Source organism: Cibotium barometz, chromosome 22, assembly GCF_041138505.1.
Source record: "Cibotium barometz isolate CiBa-2024 chromosome 22, ASM4113850v1, whole genome shotgun sequence".
Classification (NCBI taxonomy): Eukaryota; Viridiplantae; Streptophyta; class Polypodiopsida; order Cyatheales; family Cibotiaceae; genus Cibotium; species Cibotium barometz.
The window spans coordinates 43,067,867-43,094,270 of record NC_141067.1 but is presented as its reverse complement, the minus strand read 5'-3'; the positions used below and the strand labels follow the sequence as shown (position 1 = coordinate 43,094,270).

General features: G+C 45.6%; 2 protein-coding genes across 6 annotated transcripts in view; one reads left to right on the top strand and one right to left on the bottom strand.

Moving 5' to 3' along the window:
* LDA (limit dextrinase) overlaps positions 1-26,404 on the bottom strand; it is a 160,351-nt gene that overhangs the window by 109,238 nt on the left and 24,709 nt on the right. For 2 of the 5 annotated variants that reach the window (XM_086816685.1, XM_086816686.1), the window contains exons 4-9: positions 17,249-17,384; positions 17,042-17,094; positions 16,831-16,939; positions 16,608-16,744; positions 16,182-16,381; positions 15,915-16,064 (exon numbers count right to left, since the gene is read on the bottom strand). In XM_086816685.1, the coding sequence (XP_086672811.1) occupies positions 15,915-16,064; positions 16,182-16,381; positions 16,608-16,744; positions 16,831-16,939; positions 17,042-17,094; positions 17,249-17,384 (785 nt within the window). Of the gene's footprint in view, positions 1-15,914; positions 16,065-16,181; positions 16,382-16,607; positions 16,745-16,830; positions 16,940-17,022; positions 17,095-17,248; positions 17,385-26,404 lie in introns of all 5 variants that reach the window. The other 3 variants (XM_086816687.1, XM_086816689.1, XM_086816688.1) reach the window with 3 other exon arrangements.
* LOC147626628 (uncharacterized) lies at positions 4,268-5,767 on the top strand. The gene has a single exon (XM_086816691.1). The coding sequence runs from the start codon at positions 4,406-4,408 to the stop codon at positions 5,636-5,638; it is 1,233 nt and encodes a 410-aa protein (XP_086672817.1). The 5' UTR covers positions 4,268-4,405; the 3' UTR covers positions 5,639-5,767.

The following is a 26,404-nucleotide window of genomic DNA, read 5'->3' as shown; positions in this document are numbered from 1 at the left end:
TGGGAGGATTTTGGATCAGATGGACCAGAGTTACAGCAATTGGCTATTCGCATTCTCAGCCAGGCTGTGAGCTCCTCTTGTTTGGAGCAACTCTGGAGCTCCTATAGTCACATTGCATCAAAGAAGACAAACTGCCTTGGCGTAGAAAAAGCCCGTGATTGGTTTTTGTAAGTGCCAACTTGTGTATGTTGGGCAAGGGGGTGATTGCAAAAGCAGATCCTTTTGTGGAGTGGAAGCAGCAACAAGAGAAGCAGAATGAGTAGGTTGAGGTCATAGAGACTGATGCTCATGACAATGAGGCTAGTGTTTCCTTCAGTATGGATTCTGATCGATTAGCGCAACGCTGTAGGCTTCAACCTTGGATATTACATGTGCAGCTCAGCCTTTAGGGCCCTCTACCCAAGCTATATTTATGTAGACATGGTTTATTTTCTAGTATCTGCATTCTAGAGACAGTAGACTATGGCACTATGCGTCAGCCATGAGTCTCGACAGTTGTATTGTGTTTTGTGTACACAGTTAGCAGTACACTATTTTTGTAATATGAATCATGAATTGTGTCATTTTGTGTGCTTTCTTTCAAAGTACTCAAATGTAATATAAATACTTAACATTTGATGGATATATTGATGCATTTTTTGTGTACCGTCCCACCCCCCATCCCCGTTCCCTGCCTCCAGGCGTTCCCCATCCCCAAACCCTTCCTCGTCCCCGTTCCCGTCCCCCGACCCATGTGACTATGGAGCAGACACCAGACAGCTGGTGGCTCAAGGCATAGCTAAGCTAGAGAAAGCTACCACAGAGATACCCTCGATTGAGGAGAGGAGATCCCCCGCAAGTGCGGATCATTGCCACAGACTTCTCCAGAGGGCTTCTCTCAGCCGGTCCCCTTATCCCCCCAGATCGAGGCAGCAAGAGAGAGTGTGGGGTAACACACTCACGAGGTGGTCTCCCCTGATCTTCAGAGCTTCTTGAGTTTGCCCATGCCGAGTGAGGATTTGAGTGATACCCTTCATGCCTTGCCTCGCAAAGTACCCCGGAGCGGACACCCTGCTGGTTTCCCTCTTCCTTCATCACTGGGACCTCATGGAGGTTTGTTTCCGGGCCACCTTCAACAAGATCATGATCACTGGCTACATGCCGGAAGGGCTATCAGAGGGACTCATTCACCTAATTCCCAAGAAGACTGTTTTTGGAGGTACGTTAGTGATGGAGTGGACTCATTCACCTAATTCCCAAGAAGTGTGATGCACCCAGGCCCCTTCCTCTTTGATCGCGGTAGCGAGATCAATTGGCATTACAAGCTACGTGTATTGCGCACCCCCCCCCCCTATAGCCATAAGCACCAAGACCCATGGTGTCATGTGCATCATAGATGCCATGGACATTCTCAGAGCTAAAACCAGAAGAGGCGGCCAGATAAAGAGGATTAGAACCAGGATGATGGAGCACAGAGTACCTTTGACAGTGTAGACTTGGAGCAATGCATGGAAGAAGCTGTCGGCTGTGCCAGAGAGCAGGGCGGCTGAAAACGCATCAGAAGATGGTAGAAGCACCAGTCGGCTGCAGGCGCTAGTGTGTGTGTGGACTGGAGTCCAGTCGGGCAGCAGCATGCGCATCATGAGCCAGGAGTAGATCCAGTCGGCTGCGCTAAAAAGAGCATTAAAAGAATCCAGAACTGGCCGACCAGCAGTCGGCCAGCTCCTACATTGTCCAAGGGACCTATAAATAGGCCCAAGTGCTCATCATTGAACTCATTCTCTCCCTCTAGGGGTTTGAGTCAGTAGGAGTCCCATAGGGGACAGATTTTGGTGTGTTACCACCTTTTATGTAAGGCAGCCCATGGCTGCAGATTTAGGTACCTTTTTGTACCATAGAATATACTGAATTTTCCAGCACCTCTCTCTCTCTCTACTCTCTCTCTATACCTGCGTTTTTGCATCAGAAGGTTTCCAAGAGTGTTTAGGGCTGAAAGAAGACTCCCAGAGCTTCCGCGTGTTACATTGGTATCAGAGCATCAGGCTCAGCAAAGCTAAACACTGAATCAGTCCCATATGATGGTGTACAGGTCCAAGGTACAGGAAAGTACACGGATTCGAAGCCCAAGACGAGGAACACATATCGGGAAGAATTCCCAGGAGGTTTGTTGGTGGTGTTTCACAGTGCCAGATGGGGATGGCAGTACCGTGAGCCAGATAGGTTCTCAGGCAACGGTCCCAAGGGAGGTTGATCCTCCAAGGGTGATGTGAGAGTGCCAGACTCATTTCTCAGGAATGAAGACCAAGACGGTGTTCAGAGTCAAGGCAGGAATGGATTGTGGACTAGAGGAAACCAGATGCATAGATCTTCATCAGAGACAGAGTGGTTTGAAGAACAAGCCGGGTTTTCAGAGAAAAAGGTTTGCCACGGATGGATTATGACAGAGGGACTTCGGGACAGGATTGGGATGATGACAGTCATCCAAGAGTAGGTTGGAATCCCGTCATCAAGTTTAGCAGAGGGGGATGTCACGTGCATCATAGATGCCATGGACATTCTCAGGGCTAAAACCAGAAGAGGTAGCCAGATAAAGAGGATTAGAACCAGGATGATGGAGCACAGAGTACCTTTGACAGTGTAGACTTGGAGCAATGCATGGAAGAAGCTGTCAGCTGTGCCAGAGAGCAGGGTGGCTGAAAACACATCAGAAGATGGTAAAAGCACCAGTCGGCTGTAGGCGCTAGTGTGTGTGTGGACTGGAGTCCAGTCGGGCAGCAGCATGCGCATCATGAGCCAGGAGTAGATCCAGTCGGCTGGGCTAAAAAGAGCATTAAAAGAATCCAGAACTGGCCGACCAACAGTCGGCCAGCTCCTACATTGTCCAAGGGACCTATAAATAGGCCCAAGTGGTCATCATTGAACTCATTCTCTCCCTCTAGGGGTTTGAGTCAGTAGGAGTCCCATAGGGGACAGATTTTGGTGTGTTACCACCTTTTATGTAAGGCAGCCCATGGCTACAGATTTAGGTACCTTTTTATACCATAGAATATACTGAATTTTCCAGCACCTCTCTCTCTCTCTACTCTCTCTCTATACCTGCGTTTTTGCATCAGAAGGTTGAGGGCTGAAAGAAGACTCCCAGAGCTTCCGCGTGTTACATTGGTATCATGGCATCAAGCTCAGCAAAGCTAAACACTGAATCAGTCCCATATGATGGTGTACAGGTCCAAGGTACAGGAAAGTACACGCATTCGAAGCCCAAGACGAGGAACACATATCAGGAAAAATTCCCGACGAGGAACACATATCGGGAAGAATTCCGAGGAGGTTTGTTGTTGGTGGTGTTCCACAGTGCCAGATGGGGATGGCAGTACCGTGAGCCAGATAGGTTCTCCGGCAACGGTCCCAAGGGAGGTTGATCCTCCAAGGGTGATGTGAGAGTGCCAGACTCATTTCTCAGAAATGAAGACCAAGACCGTGTTCAGAGTCAAGGCAGGAATGGATTGTGGACTAGAGGAAACCAGATGCATAGATCTTCATCAGAGACAGAGTGGTTTGAAGAACAAGCCGGGTTTTCAGAGAAAAAGGTTTGCCATGGATGGATTATGACAGAGGGACTTCGGGACAGGATTGGGATGATGACAGTCATCCAAGAGCAGGTTGGAATCCCGTCATCAAGTTTAGCAGAGGGGGATGTCATGTGCATCATAGATGCCATGGACATTCTCAGGGCTAAAACCAGAAGAGGCAGCCAAATAAAGAGGATTAGAACCAAGATGATGGAGCACAGAGTACCTTTGACAGTGTAGACTTGGAGCAATGCATGGAAGAAGCTGTCGGCTGTGCCAGAGAGCAGGGCGGCTGAAAACGCATCAGAAGATGGTAAAAGCACCAGTCGGCTGCAGGCGCTAGTGTGTGTGTGTGGACTGGGAAGGATTCTGTCGGTGAGTATCTCCTATGTTGGAAGATGTCAATCGGTGTGACAGTGTGGTGCCTGTGTGTGTGTGCTCCCTGCTGCCGCTGCGACTGTCCTCTAGGGCTTGTAGCTTTGTTTCGCCCTCGCCTCAAGCCTGCAGCAGCCCTCCCCGCTATCTCCTAGGGGTCCCCTTTGTGTGTGTAGGTTCTTCTTCTTCCCGCCTACCACCCTGCTTTCTCCTCTCTTCATCGCTGCGCCTCCTACTACACTTCTATTCCGCGAGCTGCAGCCTGTGTACAGCTGTGTGTGTGTGTGTGTGTCAGTGGTGTGTGTTACATACGTGTGTGGCGTCGCTGCTCGACTCTGATCGCCTGCTGCGACTTACCTGTTTCGGATCTTTACTCGCCTGTTGACCATCGCCTAAACCTGCTGCCGTTGAATGTTCTTGCTGCCGGCTGGCCTCCCCCGCCTTGCCTCTAACAGAAGGTTAATTAGTCGCCTGTGTGCATAATGGAATCGCCTGAGCTGGCCATTTACAAGCGTCGGAAAGCAATGAACACCTCGAATTTGGATGCCATGTCTTTGATTAAGGAATGCCTGCATGAGGATTTCGAAGAAGCAAGATGTGCTTGGGAAGGACCTCCTCCAGTCACAGAAGTGCGTATTCCGGTGCAGGAGCTCATGGATCCGGTTGCACAGTATGCATTGAATGCAGTGATTCTCTTTTTCCCGGGCAAGATGCCTAGTGCACAGGATGTGGGACAATGGGTTGATTTCTTGCTTAAGCGTCAAGCAGTCCGGGGTGTTTATTTTGGAGCAAGAGGATTCTATGAGGTATTGTTAGCAGACATGGAAGCTAGAGATGCTTTGTTGGAAATGTCTCCCCTCTTCTTCAATACGCAAATGACTCATGTTCTTCCCTGGGCTCTTACTAAAGATTATCAGAGCCTTATTCGACATAAGTGCCCGGTTTGGGTTGAAGTGGTGGATTTTCCTCGTACTTGGCGTCATTTTCTTCCTTTGTTGGCTGCTCAATTGGGCAAAGTGATTTGCCCCCCCAAGTTGGATGCCAATACAAATCGTTTTTGTATTCTATGGGACACTGATCTTCCTGCTCCTATGGGCATTACCGTTGATTCTGGGGACACAGTGGTCGGAAAGCGACCATTCAAGCTTAAATGGGGGAAATTTGCCAATTCCTGTTTTCGCTGTGGCAAATTTGGTCATATGCAATCTGAATGTTCTGAACCAAATCTACAACCCCCTCCTTCGGCTGTCCCTACCCCTCAGACTCCTCCTCCAGTGAAATCTTCCCCTGAGGCACAATCTAAAGGTGCTTCTGCATCCACATCAACAACTGGACTCAATAAAGGTAAAGGGAAGCAGTCTCAAATGCCAAGTGTTCCTGCTTCCCCGAATATCAAAGACAAGGGCAAAGAGAAGCTTCCTGCTACTCAGGCGTGGATAGTACCCAAGAAAACTGTCAAAGCACGTACTTTACCATCTTCTCGCAATTATGTGCCCCCCTTGAAGAATGTTGCTCAGCAAAAACTGCCTTGTAATGATAACTCTTCCCTAGCTCAGGCCTGGGATAAAGTTGTTCGATCCTATAAGGAAGTAGTTACAGGGGGCACCGCTTCAACGTCGGAAGGCCATCGCTTGTTTCCTCCACATTCGAGTTTTGATTTGGCAGCTGATGTTTCTGCGACAGATGCGGATGTGCCCATGGGCACGAGTTCTTAAGCTTTCTGTTGGTTTTCTCGCCCACTGTATATACCATTTAAGATGCATAGTTCTATACAGTGCTTTTCATATAATGTGCGCGGATTATGCAATCAGGATAAATGGAGGCTAATCTGGCACTATGTACATACTTGCAAAGCAGATATTGTTGTTCTTCAAGAGCATAATCAGCATAATTTTGCCGGGCAAACTTCCTATTTTGCAGGATATTGGATAGCTTATGCAGGATCCGCTGGATACTCTGGAGTGCTGATGCTTGTTCGTCATGAATTATTTCCCATGTTGGTATTCAATGATCCAGCTGGCAGATGGATGGTCGTTCAATGTATTATCAACGGGGAAGTTTTTGAGTTTGGTGGGGTGTATGCATACACAGCCTCTACTGACAGGGCTCGTTTGTGGCATGCCATCTCCTCTTATTGTTGGCGTTCTAATGCATTCCTTTGTGGCGATTTTAATAATGCTCCAAATCATGTGGATAATACTACTGGACATTCTCACATGCTTCATGTGGAACGACAAGCTTGGGATCTCTTTCAGCACACATGTAATGCCTTGGATTTGTGGCCTCTGTTGCAAGCCAATGATCCAGGATTCACATTTCAGCATAACGCTCGATCAATGTATCGTGCTCGTCTGGACCGATGGTATCTCTTTCACATGCAACAGTATGATGATTTTGTATGTGATATGTGGATTGATTACTCCTTGTGTCTCTCGGATCATGCTCCGATATGCTTGAAAATACAATTCGGCTCTTGTTCTGCCAATGATTCATTAACTAGAAAGAGACTCCTCCATGTCAATAATGCTTATCTTAAGCATGAGGTTTTCCGCAATCTGATTGTGGATATTATTTCGCCATTGATCTCTCAAATGCATGTTGATATGGACACAGCATGGTTTCGTTTTGTTATGCGGATTCAATGTGTGATCCAGGATTATGGCAGACACTATTTATCGCATTTCAGAGAGCAAGTTCAACAGGCCAAAGGCACTTGTCAAAGTTTGATGCATCTGGCTAACACTTCATCCCTTACTGAAACCCAGATGACAGAGTTGCTTTCTGCTCGTGCTTTGTTGCATCGTAATGATGAGAGAAAATTGACAAAGTGGCAGACTAGAGCTCGCCAAAAAGCTATAGCGGATAAAGGATGCACTTCTAAACAATTCTTTCGTCATTTACATCTTTCTAGGCAGTCTCAAACTATTAAGAGGATTAAACTCCCGACTGGTGATTGGACTACCTCTCGTGTGGAGCTTGCACGGGCCATGGAATCTCATTATGGCAAGATTTTTGAGGCCTCTTCTCTCACGCAGGAAGGTCGAGAGGCTCGTCGGTTGTTTTTATCTCGAGTTGCACCGATTTTATCGGCGCAGCAGGCTCAACTTTTGGAAGCCGCCTTCACAGAGACAGAATTGTATGCCAGTTTGTGTGATTTGGGTCGTTGGAAATCTCCCGGTTGGGATGGCCTTACTGTAGAATTTTTCTTGTCGTTTTGGCAATACGTGGATCAGCCACTATTGTTAATGATAAACAGGGCATGGGAGCAACAGGTTTTGCCTTCATCTTGGAAAGAAGGCTTGCTCAAGTTGATTCCAAAGCAAGCACTTTGTGAAGAGTTCTCGCAATGGAGGCCGATTACACTCATGCCTGTGGTTTATAAATTGCTTGCTAAAATGCTTGTCAATAGACTTAAAGGGTTTCTGCATGATGGTTTGCATCCATCTCAGTATGGCTTCATTCCACGAAGGCAAATTACTGATAATTTAGCAAATGTCATCATTGGCATGGAGTATGCGAAATACACTCGACAAGATGTATTGGTCATGCAGGTTGACATTGAAAAGGCATTTGACACTGTTCTTTGGGATTACATTGCAGATACCATGCTTCGGCTGGGATTTGGGCCTAAGCTATCCTCTGTGGTTTATTTCTTGTATGCTGACAGTACCTCTGCCGGTTTGTTGGATGGTTTTCTCACAGATCCTTGGCATTTGGGACGTTCAGTAAGGCAAGGTTGTCCTCTCAGTGCTTTGCTTTATGCGATTGCTACTCATCCCCTGCTTATGTATTTGGAATCTTTGACTTCGTCTGGAAGATTGCAGGGCTTGAAATTACCCTCTGGGAAACATTTTATTGCGCAAGCTTATGCAGATGATTCTCTCTTTATGCCTCGCAATCACCAAGATGATGTGGAACAAATTATGCACACTCTTCATTTGTTTGGATTGGCAGCAGGCCTCAAAGTGAATTTTCGTAAATCCAAACTATTGGCTCTGACTGAGTGTGATTGGCATAAGCTGCTTTGGCCAGGCGAACTTGTTCCTCCGAACATTATAGTTCGTCATTTGGGTTATCCGCTGGGTTGGACTGTATCGGCTACACGGAAATTGGATTGGGTAGCCGAGCGCTTGCACTCCAAGTTGCATTATTGGAAGTTGTCCACTTGGCCGCTTCATGTGCGTTTGAGAATTGTGCAATGCATTCTTGTAGCTTATGTGCAGTTTTATCTACCTTTGCTATATTGGTCTCAATCCCGCTTGAAGTCCCTTATGTCAAGTATATTGGCGCATTTCTGGCGCACTTCATCTCGTGGAAAGGGCCTCAGATTGTTATCCATGGACAAGTTATGCTCTCCTAAGCGTCTTGGAGGCCTGAATATTTTGGATTTGAGACGTCATGTTTTGGCTAGGAAAGCTATGCTTTTGCCGGTTTTGTTGGATCAGCAGCAACCCTGGACTCTCATGGTGTCCCATTTGTGTCGGCATATTGTCACGCCATTCTATGGTCATTGGCAACCCACATACTGGGATCTTATATGTGGAAAACTTGAAGGACACATTCCGGGATGTCCTTTCACTTCTTCTCTCATTATTGATTGGAAGGAAGTTACTTCACATATGATATGGCATGGTTCCCGATCTTTGATGGGCAATTCCCTGCGGCTAGAGAGTTTGCATTGGAGTCGTGTATTTTCTTCCACTTTGGTTGACCGTTCACCTCGTCAGGCATATTTTCTATCTCAAAAAGGAATTTGTCAGATACATCAGGTGGTGGATGACACAGGTCAGGTTCTTTCTTTCTCTGTTGCGGCGGATCGTTTTCAATTGGGATCCCATTATTCTCATCTTTGGACAGAAATTCAGCGGATGATTGCTGATATTTCTCCTTTACCTCGCCTGAATGTGGATTCCCGTCTATCTGATTGGAATCTTGGAACCACTGCTATGGAATGTATTTCAGCTGGGACAGTTTATGCCCTCTTGCAATCGGATGCATGGATAGTCAGACATGGTAATCAGCTATGGTCTCTCTCCAAATCTTCAATGTGGTGGAAACGTACATTGTTTCGCATTTGGAAAAGTCATCTGCCTCTTAAAGAACGCCTGTTCTTGTGGCGCTGTTTGGTTGGTGCTCTTCCTGTTGGTAGCTTGTTACATGCACGTCATATTGCGCCTTCGCGTTGTGTCCGATGTAAAGCTACTGAGGAGACTGTCCCACATTTACTATGGGGTTGTGTATGCTCCAGATCGTTCATTCGCCAGGTCTCGACTGCTCTTCGCCTTCGTTTCCCTTCGGGCATTTTTCACAGATGCTTTTGGCTTTTTGGGGTGTTACAAGCATCGCAGTCTCAGTTTGCAGTATTTTTCAGCTGGGTCCGATTCTGGGTCTTTTGGACCATATGGCATGTTCGGAACAACCTCATGTTCCAAGCCAATGACATTGTTCCCTTCCATTACTTCAAGTTCTCGCTTGGTAACGCGCTTCATTTTGCTTATGATGCTGGGGACATCACTCTTGACGCTTATAGGATTTACTTTGATTGCTTCTAGGTGGTGGAGCCTATAGTTACTTTTCTTTTTTTGGGTTTTCCTCGCTTACAGGTTTCCCACTTGTAAATGAAAAGTGTGATCTTTTTGGTGGGTTTTCCTCGTTTTGAGGTTTCCCACTTGTAATTAATGACATTGAGCTTTACAAAAAAAAAGTGTGTGTGGACTGGAGTCCAGTCGGGCAGCAGCATGCGCATCATGAGCCAAGAGTAGATCCAGTCGGCTGCGCTAAAAAGAGCATTACAAGAATTCAGAACTGGCCGACCAGCAGTCAGCCAGCTCCTACATTGTCCAAGGGACCTATAAATAGGCCCAACTGCTCATCATTGAACTCATTCTCTCCCTCTAGGGGTTTGAGTCAGTAGGAGTCCCATAGGGGACAGATTTTGGTGTGTTACCACCTTTTATGTAAGGCAGCCCATGGCTGCAGATTTAGGTACCTTTTTGTACCATAGAATATACTGAAATTTCCAGCACCTCTCTCTCTCTACTCTCTCTCTATACCTGCGTTTTTGCATCAGAAGGTTTCCAAGAGTGTTTAGGGCTGAAAGAAGACTCCCAGAGCTTCCGCGTGTTACATTGGTATCAGAGCATCAGGCTCAGCAAAGCTGAACACTGAATCAATCCCATACGATGGTGTACAGGTCCAAGGTACATGAAAGTACACGGATTCGAAGCCCAAGACGAGGAACACAGATCGGGAAGAATTCCCAAGAGGTTTGTTGGTGGTGTTCCACAGTGCCAGATGGGGATGGCAGTACCGTGAGCCAGATAGGTTCTCAGGCAACGGTCCCAAGGGAGGTTGATCCTCCAAGGGTGATGTGAGAGTGCCAGACTCATTTCTCAGGCATGAAGACCAAGACGGCGTTCAGAGTCAGGGCAGGAATGGATTGTGGACTAGAGGAAACCAGATGCATAGATCTTCATCAGAGACAAAGTGGTTTGAAGAACAGGCCGGGTTTTCAGAGAAAAAGGTTTGCCAGGGATGGATGATGACAGAGGGACTTCGGGACAGGATTGGGATCATAACAGTCATCCAAGAGCAGGTTGGAATCCCGTCATCAAGTTTAGCAGAGGGGGATGTCATGTGCATCATAGATGCCATGGACATTCTCAAGGCTAAAACCAGAAGAGGCAGCCAGATAAAGAGGATTAGAACCAAGATGATGGAGCACAGAGTACCTTTGACAGTGTAGACTTGGAGCAATGCATGGAAGAAGCTGTCGGCTGTGCCAGAGAGCAGGGCAGCTGAAAACGCATCAGAAGATGGTAAAAGCACCAGTCGGCTGCAGGCGCTAGTGTGTGTGTGGACTGGAGTCCAGTCGGGCAGCAGCATGCACATCATGATCCAGGAGTAGATCCAGTCGGCTGCGCTAAAAAGAGCATGAAAAGAATTCAGAACTGGCCCACCAGCAGTCGGCCAGCTCCTACATTGTCCAAGGGACCTATAAATAGGCCCAAGTGCTCATCATTGAACTCACTCTCCCTCTAGGGGTTTGAGTCAGTAGGAGTCCCATAGGGGACAGATTTTGGTGTGTTACCACCTTTTATGTAAGGCAGCCCATGGCTGCAGATTTAGGTACCTTTTTGTACCATAGAATATACTGAATTTTCCAGCACCTCTCTCTCTCTCTCTACTCTCTCTCTATACCTGCGTTTTTGCATCAGAAGGTTTCCAAGAGTGTTTAGGGCTGAAAGAAGACTCCCAGAGCTTCCGCGTGTTACACATGGGTCACAATATCAAGGGGAGGGTCAATATGTCAATGTTTCCCTCAGCGACTACCTACTCTCACTAAATGAAGGGCACTGCCTGGAATAATCTCCTGTGTGTCACATCTCATCAATCTCCATCTTGGTTGGATAGAATAAAAAACATGATCTCCTTCCTCATCCATTCTAGCAAGGCTAACACCTGTAATAGCACTCGTCCTTGAGAAAACACCAAACCACCGAGGATGATGCTCATCGCGAAATGTGCTAGTAATCCACTCATGAGGTATAGCTGCATCAATCTAATTGATTTGTCTAATACTCCCTCTGACGTGTTAGGTGTATGCAAGTCTCTGATCCATAGGAAGACTTTAAAAGTCCTCCAAGCAATAACTATCGATACACATCTCTCCCAGCGTAGCCACTGCATATATCCAACGAACCCAAAGGTCCTCTAGTGTCATTTCACATAACAGGCTGTCTACCAGCATCATCCTCATCCTCTGATCTAGGAAGCCTCTACCCAAAGGTCGCCAACTTCATCTCTAGTCTCATTCCACATAACGGGCTGTCTATCAGCCTCATCCTTTGATCTAGGAAGCCTCTACCTCCAGACTCTGATAATAGCCGCTAGAAGGTAGAAAGGAAAATGCCCTATACTCGACCTTAGTAAGATGAACGTGAAATGAGCATCCAATCTCCACCACCACAAGGCAAACACTAATGTGAAACAAAAAGAAATTCTTCCAAGGCTTAGTGCCTGAAAGGAAGCCTCTGACCGCCTACCTTGCAAACCAATAACTACAATATATATCTGGATCTACAATATTCCACCCCCCTTCCTGTCGGGGACATATAAAGTCTCCCACGCAACACTAGCTGTAGTAGTGTCAATGTACCATCCAAACCTGACCAAATAAAGGTGCGGACCAATCTCCACAGCTAGCCAATGCATTCACGAGAGAAACACCAACATGAGCCAATTGACCAAGCTAAGGCAAGCAATATTTGGTTAACCACCAAGCCTCTGGAGGCTAGATCCAATCATCTAGAACTCCAGTGAAGAAGTTCTTCCTTATGCTCATAAGTACTGCTGCAAACTTCTGTGCAGGCAATATATCAACCCCAACTTGACACCTCAAATCCAAGTAAACCCACGCTCTGCACCCCATATGTGTGAGACCTCAAGGAACATAGCAATATCATCACAGTCCAAAAGCTCATCCTCACTGCACAAAGGCAGACTCAAACTAGAAACTCCAACAGTGCAACGAAGAAAGATGCTGATAGCCTCGGCAACAATGAGATATAACAAGGGGCTAAGGGGCATCCCTGTCCTATAGAACGAGAGATATGGAAGCGATCACCTCTACCACCATATGTGGGCACACTAATTGAGCGTCCCGATGCAAGATGAACACATCTGATCCAGTCCTGAAAAAATCCCATGTATCTAAGGGCTCCTTAAGGGCGGCAGGAAGCAGGCAGGAAGGCGGAGGAGGGAGGCAGCAGGAAGCAGGCAGGAAGGCGGAGGAGGGAGGCAAGGAGGTGGGATGGTGGAGGTGGAAGCAAGAGGCAGATGAAGAGGGGGTAAGAGGGAGGCGAAGAGAGGGCTGCAAGGAGAAAGGAAGTGGGAGAGGGTGCACAGGGGCATGCTCCTCAGCTGTACGGAGAGCTCCTTTATTCTAGACTCTTCTCACGTTCCACCCAGAAGCCTTAGGCACATGTGCAAATAGAAATAAACACCATTGTAAGGTTGCTAAACCTTAGTAGAGGAGTTATGACCTTTCAATCACCCTTACTCACCATATTCATCTTCTTTTGGGTATTCGTGGATATTTAAGAAGGTTGGCAGTAAGCAATGTAAGGAATCACCATCATGGTTATTACAAGAAGAGTCTCTTTTTCCCATTCTTGTGTTCTTTCTAGCTCTTGTTTATGTATTTAATTTCTAATCCATAAACTGTACTTAACCTTAATCCTCTCATGACTGACATCCTTACTCAGCTGAGGGTTGCAAAAGCTGCTTCTACTAGGCTCACGTATGCAGAATGTCATAAGCCAACCTAAGAATCATTTTCAAGTAAAAGATATAGTACTGCTAAGAAGACACTCCAATTCAGCTTCTGATAAGAGTACTGAGCTTCACATGAGTGAATCCTTGTCTTGGGATTCTAAGACCTGTAATCCTTATTCTCAATAAAGACCTAGATTCCCATCCAGACCACATGTGGGACGGCTATAAACTTTGAAAAGACTTGAGTAAGTGCAGTATTTACAGTGAATGCAACTACCTTTTTATCATCTATACTAACCACAGTACTGTCCACCATCAAGCATCTTGAGAAGTAACAAAAAGTCTACACAAAAATCCGAGACATAAGTGGAACGATCAGTAAGGGCTATAAAGGAAAACAAGCACAAATATCAAGTATTTAATTCAAAGCAAGACTACAAGATCACCGACAGCACACGTGAGCTAGACTTATTCTGATGAAGACAGATTGAACTACTTACTTCAAGTGCCAAGCTGACCACTTTTGGTGGAATACCTTAAAAAGCCTTCTCAGAAGGTAGCTTGCACCACCCCCTTTTCCCTTGACGAAGTAAATGAGCTGCAGATTATGACAGTCTATTACCTCCAGGGTTTGACCTGACCTTTGACCACTTGCTTACACCTTTGTTCACATCACCATACCACACGAGCTAGACTTATTTAATTCAAAGCAAGACTACAACATCACTGGCAGCACACGTGAACTAGACTTACTCTGATGGAGACAGATTGAACTACCTACTTCAAGACCACTTTTGGTTAACACCTAAAAAAGCCTTCTCAGAAGGTAGCTTGCACCACCCCCTTTTCCCTTGACGAGCAAATGAGCTGCAGACTATGACAGTCTATTACCTCCTCGGGTTGACCTGACCTTTGACACTTGCTTACACCATGCAACATGAGCCGGTGATTTGGCATGGGGACTAGACAATTTGAGTTGGGATGCTTATTGTACAGCATCCTAGATGCACCCGATTATGCGACATTTTGATTGAACATGATGGCATGGCATGCTAGCTAAACATAATGACATGGCCTGCTCGCTGGACAATAACACGTTGAACATCATCTCAAATCTTCCTATGAGCTCAGTCAAATCATAATGTTTACACGACAAGATTGCAATTACGACTCTTTTGACAACCAGCAAATGACAATGGTTACACACACCACTTGGAGCATCAAGCATTATCTCTAACACCCTACATTAACGCCTGATACCCAAAAGAACACTAAACACGGTGCATAGCATCGCATATCACCATAGGGACCACTGATTTTTGGTACTGGACTGTTCACTGCCTGGGAAGGCCTATATGGAGTAGCAAAGTGCAGTAAACAAAGCTGCTAATGGATATGCAAAGACACTTGGAGTTTGCACTTTTTCTTTTCTCCCCGGAGGTATTGAAGATGGTCAAGACACATATAAAAGCTCTATTCAACGCTGCCATAGAGAACTGGAGTTGGAGGAGCTATCTGTGAGCTGGAAAACTGCCACCACAAAATGCAGCCATTGATTGAGCTGCTGTGTGCATCTACTGCCACCAAAGAAGCTTATAACCTTCACATTTTCTAAGTTGAGCTGTTCTTGCTGTGCTGGCTGCCAGCAAGGCTGTAAAGGGTAGGTGTAGAAGATCCTATGCAAAGTGGTTGATGCAGTGGAAAGGACGCCATAGAAGAAGCACCAGAGCTCCAGAATCCTGAGGTTGAGATGTAAAAAGGTGCCTAAATGTATACCTAGAGAGTCTTCAAACTGTATGGGCTGTAAAATAACTAGAGATTTAAGTTCATAAACAAGAATCAAGCTGTAAGCTTGAGATTGCTCTAATAAAGTACCTCATTATTTGATTTACAAGAGAACAAATACAAAACCTGAGTGTTGGATTGAATGCTAGAGAACAAGATTACTTCACAGGACACGTGAGCTGAATGAGCTAACCTAGCAGTGCTGGAAACGAGAGCCAAAGAATAAATCAAGGGCTGAAATCTTAGCCTTGGCCTTATTTGAGGCAGCCTCTTGCACACCACACTTTGCCCTTTTGAATGGTTGAGGGCCTACCATATATCACAATCAATTGACTGTGGATGGTAATGCGGACTTAATCTTTGACAACTTGCCTCAGACATGTGCACTGTTTCCATCATTTCTTACAACACAGAGTGCCATATGGGCTGCTGATTTGACATGATGGCATGGCATGCTGGTTAGACATGATGCATGGCATGCTGACTAGCTCCAATTCATGTGAAAAATAAAAATTCCCCAAACAGAAACCCCAAGTTTTGGCAAAGAAAAAAAAGGAGGTAGCAAAGCTTGTGAATGAGTGTTCAGGAGATATGATTATGAAACTCATAAATCACAGCATGAAGCTGAATCTAAAAATCAAAACAAAATCAACTTAAGTAGATATTTAATGCTTTTTTGCATGCTGAACAGCTGCGTTCAATAAGAAAAAGTTTCGTATTTCTCAACTTTCAAAAAGGTGCTCGACTTTCACATTTCTCACACGTAAATGGAAAATGTAGTCACAAAATGTCACAGAAATTACTATTCCAAAACCTTGGCAAAATCTTCATACATGTATGGGCTGAAGAGCACACAACCAGATGTTCTACTTGGGTTGCAATTACGGTAACAAAACATAGCTCTGATCAGCCACCTATTCAGAAACTCACCTGAAGTCCCTAATATGCAGCTCATAGATTGCAATATCTGTAAAACTTTTTAGTTCTGGCTTCTCAAGGGCCAGCTTTGTCCACTCTCTTGGTTGTGTTGCTGGATCACTCAAATCCACCATCAAGGACCGCTCACCATTTGCAGAAAGTCTTCAAAACAAGCGGTATAAACACCTAATTAAGCTGCTGCTGACTCAGTTGCATTGCACATTCACACACTCCTATTACATGCTCAATAGAAAATTGGAAATCTTGGAGCACTCATACCCTCGTGAATAAGGATCATTTGCTAAAGATATCTCTACTTTTTGAGTTAATGGGTGGAACACTCTGATTTCAAAGAGATAAAATCGTCCACTCCAGTCCTTCGGACCATGAACAATCCAAGTGCCGTTTTCTTCACATAGTTCCACGATCTCTTTGAAATCACCACTTGAAGAAGAGGAATAAAGCAGTAGCTTGACCCTCTGTTCATACAATCAGTGAGGAATGTGAAAAATTCAAGATAGTGCAAATCAACCAAATGAAATGGTACATACGTATATTCATGCTTGCATGCATCCATCCATATAAGATACATCCGAACATGTGCACACACACATACATACATGCATACATAGATTCTTATTCCCAAGTAAAGGAAAACACTATCACATATTTACTTACAAGCATTTCATACAACAATAAAATTACCTGAGCTGTAGGAGCCCATAAGGAAAGAGTAACACCTTCCTTAGTGAACACCGGACCCAATGGGCCATCATAAGCGAACAAATCATCCAGAACACCAGGAAGTTGGATCCCGGATGCATCCAAAGGGACACCATCAGCTGCAGAGGAAATAAATGTGTTTCAGAAATGATGCCTTTCATCATGCAGCACATAAAGACACCACTATGAGGAGAACAGTTCTTACAAGTTTGCATTGCAACAGCAAGCTGGCATTTCACCAGCTCCCTAATGTTAGAGCTAGGGGGTACTTTCAAAGCTATGTAACCTTGGATATGTGGAAATTTTTGCAAAACCTACAACATGCCAATATTATTAATCAGTACACTATATCATGCTTGACAATATTTCTTTAGGATATACATGGGAAACGAGAAACCTTATCCTTTTTCTACCACCTCTAGGGGAAGTCCTTTCGAGTCCCTTTCAAGCTTGATTACAGTGTCGGCTCCTGAAACAAGAACTGCCTTTAAGAATCACGAAAGTTTCTTCAATTTAAGACAAAATTATGAAAAACTTCCTTGATTTCTAGCACCAAAAAAATTAATCTAGAAAAATTTCCACTCAAAGTTCCATTTGACTTTTGCTTAGATAGAGGAATTTACCTTCAACACCATTGCCTGAGAGAAGCAAATTTGCAGCCTTGCTCGCATGCATATAAAATTCAGCATCGCCAACATCTGAAGGCCAAGCTACCAGACCTTCCTTTACCCAATATGCTCGTGCCAGCCTTAGACTGCCCTAAATTCAGCCATAAGATAAAGGAACCAGGAAAGTTTTACTGCTTCGCTAAATGGAACAGTATTATTGTTTGTCTGAAATAAGTTACATTGTCATTCTGAACACTATCAAAAGAGTGGGTCTTCTTTTGGTTGGAACTTGTAACAACAAGCTACAAGAAGCTCCCTATTAGGCCAGCTCTGACTAATTCAAGCCAAACCAAAAATTCTCTCGAGTCTCTTTGGAACCTTGGCTTTGTTACAGTGTTTTTCGCCAAGAAAAGATCCATCTATCTGCTAGCCAACGGATTACAACACTCGAAGCAAACAGGGGTTCCCTCCATAGGTTGCTACTCTTGGAGGGAGGCCACATCGAGGAAGAAGGGGGAGGAGGGGGGGGGGAGGAGAGCCACACTAGGGGCAATGTAGTGCCAAGTGATGCTGACCTCCCCTCGGGTTAGAAAGGGAATTGGGCTCCAACTTCGGAAGAAGGTTGCACGGTGCTGTTGTATTGTTGGGTGTTGGACCACACTCACACACACAAACCTGCACATTAGGGTTAGGTGCAGGATAGAGAAGCTCACACAGAAATGAGAGAGAAAGAAAGAAAGAAAGAAAGATTTTATTAACGTCTTCCAAAAGACCGAACTCGGCCTATGAGACAAATCGGAGTACCTGTATGGGGTATCCTCTGTCATCCCAACAAAATGAAAGTCAACCCTTGCATGTGTGCCACATCCATATAATATAGAAGTACAAAATATTATATGTTAGAGTGTCCTTTCACACTTGATGTCCAAGGGAAAAAACCACATGGGAAAAAGTGCCCTTGGTTAAGCCCTGTTCACACATAGCACTACCATAAGTGAGCATATGCCTACAAATCCCCCCTGTAGTGGAAGTGTGAACCTGTACAAGGTAGCAGATCACTCTCTGTATGAGAGTAAGCCCAAAGCTTTGCGGGAAGCTTCAAACTTTTCTCGAGGTAAAGCCTTTGTGAATAGATCTGCAACATTATCCTGTGTAGGGCAGTAAGATAAACTGATCTCCCCTGCATGTAGCCTCTCTCTGACATAGTGATAATGAATCTCAATGTGCTTGGTACGTGCATGAAATACTGGATTTCGTGCCACGGCCATAGCACTCTGGCTATCAGTGAGAATGGTGGTGGGTGTCTGCTGACACTCACGAAGATCAGCCAATAGTCTCCTCAACCATACACAATCTACTGTAGCTGTGAAGACTGCCCTGTACTCAGCCTCACAAGTAGATGTAGCAACAGTGGGTTGCTTTTTACTCAACCAAGATATGCATGAACTGCCACGAAAAAAACAATTCCCACTTGTGGATTGCCTGGTATCATAATCACCAGCCCAATCTGAATCACTGTATGCATAAAGCTGCAAGCTGCCCCTCCTGGGATAGAACAAACCAATATCCAGGGTACCCTTAAGATAACGAAAAATGCGTTTGACTGTTTGCCAATGCTTTGTGCCTGGGCTGTGCATGAATTTGCTCAACAAAGACACCCCAAAAGATATGTCTGGCCTCGTGTTACACAAGTAAATGAGGCATCCCACTGCCTGGCTATAAATGCCGGCCTCAAAAGGTTCTCCAATATCATGCATAGTAAGCCGTACACCTGGTTCTACCGAAGTAGAAATGGGCTTACATTCATCCATGTGAAACCTTTTTAGCAAACTTTTTATGTACTTAGTTTGCTGCATAACAATGCCATCATCTGTATGCATAAAATGGATGCCGAGATAGTAGTGTAAAGGCCCCAAATCTGACATATCAAATTCAGCTTTCAAATCAGCTTTGAAATCTGAAATTTGTGCTTTGCTAGTACCTGTAATGAGCATGTCATCTACATACAAGATGACTATGAGAATATCGGCATCGGTTTTCTTCACATACAATGTGCTTTCAGCTGGACTATTCTCATAACCTTGGCTGGTTAAATGAGCATGTATCTTATCATACCAAGCTCTTGGAGCTTGCTTTAACCCATACAATGCTTTGTGTAACCTGCATACTTTATGTTCCTCACCAGGAACTACAAAACCAATGGGCTGATTTACATATACTTCCTCCTGTAAATCCCCATTTAAGAATGCAGTTTTGATGTCCAATTGATGCACTATCCATCCTTTATGTGCAGCCAATGCAATCACTGATCTTATTGTGGTCATTCTCGAAGTAGGAGCAAAAGTCTCTTCATAATCTATTCCCTTTTTCTGGGAGTAGCCTTTAGCCACAAGTCTTGCTTTGTACCTGTCAATAGTACCATCAGACTTTCTTTTGACTTTGTACACCCACTTTGTTCCAATGACATGCTTGCTTTTAGGCAATTCCACAAGATCCCATGTATTGTTCTTCATGATAGAAGAAATTTCAGCTTGCATAGCTTGCAACCAATGCTCATTCTCATGTGCTTCTTCATAAGAAGGCTCTTCTGAATCAAAGAGACCACCCATTGCTAATGCATACTCCCCACGATGTATATTCAAAGCATGGCTGGAACTAGCCCTTGTTCTACTTGTGAGTGGAGCTGCAAGTTTGCTTTCTTGCAAAGTTTTCAGCAACAACCATCTTGGCACTGACTTGGCTGTGTCTATGACTGTTTGCTCTTCCCTGACAAGATCTTCCACTTCTTCCATGGAAGGGGGCTGAATGGCTGGCTGTTCCACATGTTCTACATGAGGATTTTCTTGTGTTGGGACTGGCTGATCTGAATCCCCCCTAATTGCAATGAGTAAAAGTCCATCAAACATGTCCTGTATGCCTGTATCATTGCTTTTATACAAGCTGTCCATGGGCTGTTCTGAATTTTCAGCAAATACCACATCTCTACTGACAAAAATCCTTCGTGTAGTTGGATTATAAAGACGGTATCCTTTGCTCTCATTATTGTAGCCCACAAAAATGCATTTAATTGCTTTGTCATCTAGCTTTGTTCGGAGTTGTTCTGGCCATGTGCATATGCCAAACATATAATCCACAGTTGGTTTTCTGCTATACCAATCCTCAAATGGTGTTATGGTTTTCAAAGCTTTTGTTAGACATCTGTTCAACACATGAGTTGCACACATTATAGCTTCCATCCAAAATTTGTGAGGCAACTTTTGTGCTTTCACCATGCATCTTGCCATCTCCATGAGAGATCTATTTTCCTTTCAGCTACACCATTCTGCTGCGGTGTATAAGGCACAGTACATTGGTGTTTGATGCCCTTTTGAAGCATACAATCCTTGAATGCATTTGACATGTATTCTCCAACTCTATCTGAGCAGAGTGTTTGGACTTTACATTCACACATATTTTCAGCCATTGCTACAAAGTGTCGAAAGCATGTAAACACATCTGCTTTCGCTTTCAAGGGGTGAGCCCAAGCAAACCTGGAGTAGTCATCAATGAATGTGACGAAGTAAAGATGCCCCCCTATGGATGGTGTCCCCATTGGACCATATACATCACTATGTATGAGCTGTAATTTACTTTCAGCTCTAACAGCTCCATCTTTGGGGAATGGTTTTCGTTGCATCTTTCCCAAAATACACCCCTCACATACATGTCTTGGTGGAGACTCAAGAGGCGGCATATTATTAACCATATGATGCCCAAAACAAGCATCAAACTCTGAAAATTTACATGCCCAAAACAAGCATGCCATAGCTCTGCATCATGCATAGCAAGAGTGTGGGCAGCCACTGTATTTGCATCATAAGTACGCTTGTCATAGCTGTCCAGCTTATACAAGCCTTTGTATCGTGTTCCAGAAGTGACTATTTCATAACCCTTTGATGGGTCTTTTACCAAACACTTCCCGTCTTCAAATTCAACCTTTAAACCTTGGTCGTTTATGGCTGAGACGGAGAGCAGATTTTTCTTTATCCCTGGAACATACAATACATTTTTCATACATATATTGGCACCATTGGCTGCAATAAGTATCACATTGCCAATTCCCTTTACTGGATATGTGGTATGATCTGCACATGATACAATGTGGCCATTTGAAGCATAAACCAAGTGCTGAAATACATCTTTGCGGCCATTTGAAGCATAAACCAAGTGCTGAAATACATCTTTGCATGAAGTGATGTGGCTCGAAGCACCACTATCAAAATACCATGATGCATTCTGTCTGTCAGATGCAATGCAAGACATATCAGTGTCTAAAGCACTTGGTATGTCACTAGTGCATGTGACCAAAAAAGTGTACTCTTCCTGGATTACATTAGCTGATTGTTGTGTTTTGTCATCAGAAGAGTCTGCTACTGCATTGCCTGTTTCTTTCCTTTTCTCTTTTGCAATCCGCTTCCTACATTCACTAATGTAGTGTCCCCTACAAGCTCGGAAAGAGATATCATCTAAAGACATGGCCATCACTTTGCTGTCCCACTTGCCTGCTTAGTATTCTGCTTTCTATTCCTCGTTGATTACGAGTGGCAGGCTCAGCACCATTACCTGGGAGGAGCTTGTGCCAATGGTCTTGGACCAGGAGGAACGTTTCACGAACCCTCCTCATAGCGGCGGTTCGGAGGCCTTAACTGGCCAACGGTCAAAAGGCCGGAATAACAACACGGACAAAGGGAAGGCTTCACCGGAGAAGTCTTTTGAGAAGAAGCCTGACTTAAAACGAGAGAAGCTGAAGGCCTAAAGATTCTGCAATGATTGTAGCGAGAAAGGCCACTACTGGAGGAAGTGTCCTAAGCGGATAGGGAAGAGTGCTGATTCCTCAGCCTCAGCTGCAAAGACTCCGGCATTTGTGCACTTAGAGATGGTGGACTCCGACGCTTCATCATCTTCGAGCGAGGAGGCAGTTGGCTTCACCGCGAAGGATACCTGGGAATGGATTCTTGACAGTGGTGCTTCCAAGCACATGACTCCATCCCATGACTTCTTTCTGGATGTGAAACGGCAGTCAGGTCGCATCTTTATTGGCGACAACTCCACTATTCCAATACACAGTGAGGGCCGGATGGAGATTATTCCCGACAGCAAGGGGGGCAAGCATGCTTCCCGTGTTCTTTATGTCCCTGCTCTGGGTTTTCATCTTCTGTCAGTGCATGAAGTATGCAAGACTGGCTTTCGGATGGAATTTGAGGAGCATTCAGTTGCTCTACGGGACCGTGAGACTAGCCAGGTTGTTTGGGAAGGCAGTGTGGATAATGGTATCTACAAGCTCTTTGCACTCTCCTCGTTGACAGGTTCTCAGGTCGGAGATTTGTGGCACTTTCGTTTTGGCCACTTAAATGTGGATGCATTGAGGCGAGCTTTCCGAGACCAGATGGTGGTTGGCTTGCCAGATGTTGGCAGTAGGCAAGGGCGTTGTAGTTCTTGCATACATGGTAAGCACCACAGGGAATCCTTTCCGAAGCAGGCTTCCAGGCGGGCTTCGAAACCATTGGAGTTGATTCACACTGATTTGTGTGGACCTCAGCAGACACCATCTTTGGGAGGATCTCTCTACTTTATGCTGCTTGTTGATGATTGTACCAGATTCACGTGGGTCTACTTTCTTTCCCAGAAGGACCAAGCTTTTGCACGGTTCAAGGATTGGCACGTGATGGTGGAGAAAGAGTCTGGATTTCAGGTCAAGACTCTCAAGGCTGATAAAGGAGGTGAATTCTCCTCGACTGTATTTCTCAGATTTTGTGCAGATCATGGCATCAAAAGGGAACTGGCCAATACTGGATCGCCTTCAGAGAATGGAGTTGTCGAACGCAAGAACAGGACTGTGGTGGAGATGGCGAGGACCATGCTGGAGCATCGTGATCTTCCTCGTCCACTTTGGGGAGAGGCTGTGGCAACGGCTATCCATACCCTCAACCGATCTCCGACGACTTCAGTACCCCATATGACTCCATTTGAGGCATACTTTGGCAGGAAACCTGATGTCTCGCACTTCCGTGTCTTTGGAAGTGACGCGTATGTACATATTCCGAAGAAGCAGATGGGGAAGCTTGACTCCAAGTCCCGCAAGCTTGTATTTGTGGGGTATAACTCTCTTTCCAAGGGATACAGGTTGTATGATCCAGACAGGAACAAGATTGTTGTCAGCCGGGATGTGGTCTTTGACGAGCATGTTCCAGTATCCACTGTCGAGGAGCTGCCACTTCTTGGAGATCCAGAGGAGTCTGATGATGATTCCCAGACCATCATTCCAGTTGATCAACCTCAATCACTACAGGAGGTTGAGCCCGCAGCTGGAGTAGAGCCCCCGCGACCACAGGAGGCTCCACGATCTGTTCGAGTACCTAGGTGGTTGTTAGACACCCTTCAAGAATGAGGGGTCATGGAGCTACCCTCCGAGTGGACCACAGAGGACGGCCCTCGAAGATCACATAGAGTCCGAGATAAAAGCAATCCAGCGGAGCTTCTTCAGGTGAACTATGCTTTGATGTCTCGTATTATGCGGGACAAAGAGCCCACTTCCGTAAAGGAAGCCCTTTTATAGGATACTTGGAGGAAAGCCATGCAGGTGGAACTTGATGCCATCGAGAAGAACAACACTTGGGAGTTGGTACCGAGGCCGTCGAAGCGGTCAGTCATTGGTGTCAAATGGGTCTTTAAGACCAAATATGCGTCTGATGGGTCGGTGGACAAACACAAAGCCAGACTTGTGGCTAAAGGTTATGCTCAACGGCCAGGCATTGACTACGAGGATACCTTTGCACCGACAGCACAGATGTCCACAATTCGGACCCTTCTTGCCCTTGCTTCTTCTCAGAGGTGGTCCGTGTATCAAATGGATGTAAAATCTGCGTTCCTTAATGGTGACCTGCATGAGGAGGTGTATATTGAGCAGCCTCCACGCTTTATTGTTCCAGGATCTGAAGGGATGGTTTACAGGTTACGTAAGGCCTTGTATGGTCTTAAGCAGGCTCCCAGGGCTTGGAATCAGAAGATTGATTCCTTCTTTGTTCGGACTAGATTTCAGAGATCGGTTGCAGATCCAAACCTGTATCTCTTTCGGGAACGCGGTATGGTCACGCTTATCATTCTTTATGTGGATGATCTCATTCTCACTGGAGGTCATGTGGAACACATTAAAGTGACGAAGGCTGCCTTGTCAAAGGAGTTTGAGATGACCGACTTAGGCTTACTCCAATTTTTTTTGGGATTGGAGATCTGGCAGCCCCAGAGGAGGTTTTTCGTCTCTCAGCAGCGGTATGTTCATGAGTTGCTTGAGGCCTTTGGGATGGAGAACTGCAAGCCTATTACTTCGCCAATGGACCCGAACACAAAGTTAACCGTTACTGATCCTTGTGAGCCAATTGATGCCTCGCAGTACCGGAAGTTGGTTGGTTCATTGAGCTGGTTGCTGAACACCAGATTGGACTTGAGCTTCTCCGTGGGGCTGTTGAGCTCTTTTATGCAGACGCCATTGAAGTCTCATTGGGACGCAGGATTGTGGATCTTGCGGTATCTGTAGAGTACAAAGGATCTAGGACTCTTTTACACAGGAGGGGATGGAGTCAGGCTCCAAGGTTGGAGTGACCAGATTGGGGAGGAGATCCAGACACGAGGAGATCTACTTCAGGATACAGTTTTGCCCTCGGCTCAGGAGCAGTTTCTTGGAGCAACAAGAGGCAGCCAACTATTGCCCTTTCTTCGACAGAGGCAGAGTACCGGGCTGCTTGTGGTGCTGCTTGTGAGGTTGTGTGGCTGCGGAGGCTGCTAGGCGAGATTGGGTTTCCACAGAAGGAGCCCACAGTCATCCAATGCGATAACCAGAGTTGTATAGCTATTGCTCGGAACCCGGTCTTCCATGCCCGGACCAAGCACATAGAGATACAGTATCACTTTGTGCGTGAGAAGATCTTGGCTGGTGACATCTTGCTACTTTATTGTTCGACGGAGGACAACGCGGCGGACCTCTTCACGAAGTCTTTACCTCAGGCTACGCTCAAGCGGCACTCCAGCTCCCTTGGGTTGATTTCACAGCCAGGAGCTGAGAGGGGGTGTTAGAAGTCATCTCCTGTCTATATTTATACACCAAGGCCTCTATTGTGGGTGTGCCCGCCCAGTATAAGGTGTTTTATCATTTTTCCTCACTCCCCGTATTTTTCCCTATTTTTCCCATTTTTTCCATGGTGTGGATGGATGCCAGATGGTTGGCCTGGCCGACTTGCTCCTACTGTCGTGGAGGCCATTTACTGCTGGCCGACTGCTGTATGCAGTCGTGGAGAGCTTTTACAGCAGGCCGACTGCATGCATGGGGCATATAAATAGGCCCCATGCCCCCCACCATTGTATCATTCAGTCATTTGCGGGATCTTGTGTATAGAGAAGAGTTTACACACCTAGCTCTCTGTGTTTCTTGTGCTGTCTATTTTCTGCATTCTACTTGCTCTTGTCTACCCAAGTTTGGTTATCTTCGCTGCATATTCTGATAGGGGGGAGGCGGTCAGGGCCTATAGTGCCAAGTGACCATGCCATCCCCTCCAACAAGAAAGGGATTTAGAAGGCTGCCCAGTGCTTCTGCATGCTGAACGCTGCAATACTAGCAACAACCACATGGGTAGCAAGCAGCTCACCTCTGGGCTTGCCTGAGGTCAAGATTGCCCCACGTTAGCCCTACCACAGCAATAGGCCTTGGCGTCCCACACCACCAAGATACATCCCATGCCGAGCTACTTTTGACCCTGAGGACCACAACTTTGGCAAACTTCTTTTCCCATCATCTCCCTAATAACTATCCTAGGTACTCTTCATAGACCAGCCATGGCTTATTATTAGCACTCAGTCCTTACTTAAGTTTTGCCCGTTTTCAGCCATAAGTATGTTTTAAGCCCAATACTAGCCCTAGCCTCCCATCCGAGGTCCTATTATTATGTACTTGAGGCTAACCTGAGAGTTAGATTGGTTAATATGTGGGTTAGGGGGCCCAAAAGATTAGTAAAGCAAGCTCATTATAATGGCTAAGGCTAAGATAGAGCCGGGTTCATGAACATAGAGGGGAGGAGAGAAGTTGGGGGTTTATAGTCACATGAAACGTTTCGAGGTTTTGTTTCAAGGTTTCAAAGGTTT

What these genes read in the sequence shown, in the direction of transcription:
- LOC147626628 (XM_086816691.1), top strand. Translation starts at nt 4,406, where the DNA reads ATGGAATCGCCTGAGCTGGCCATTTACAAGCGTCGGAAAGCAATGAAC.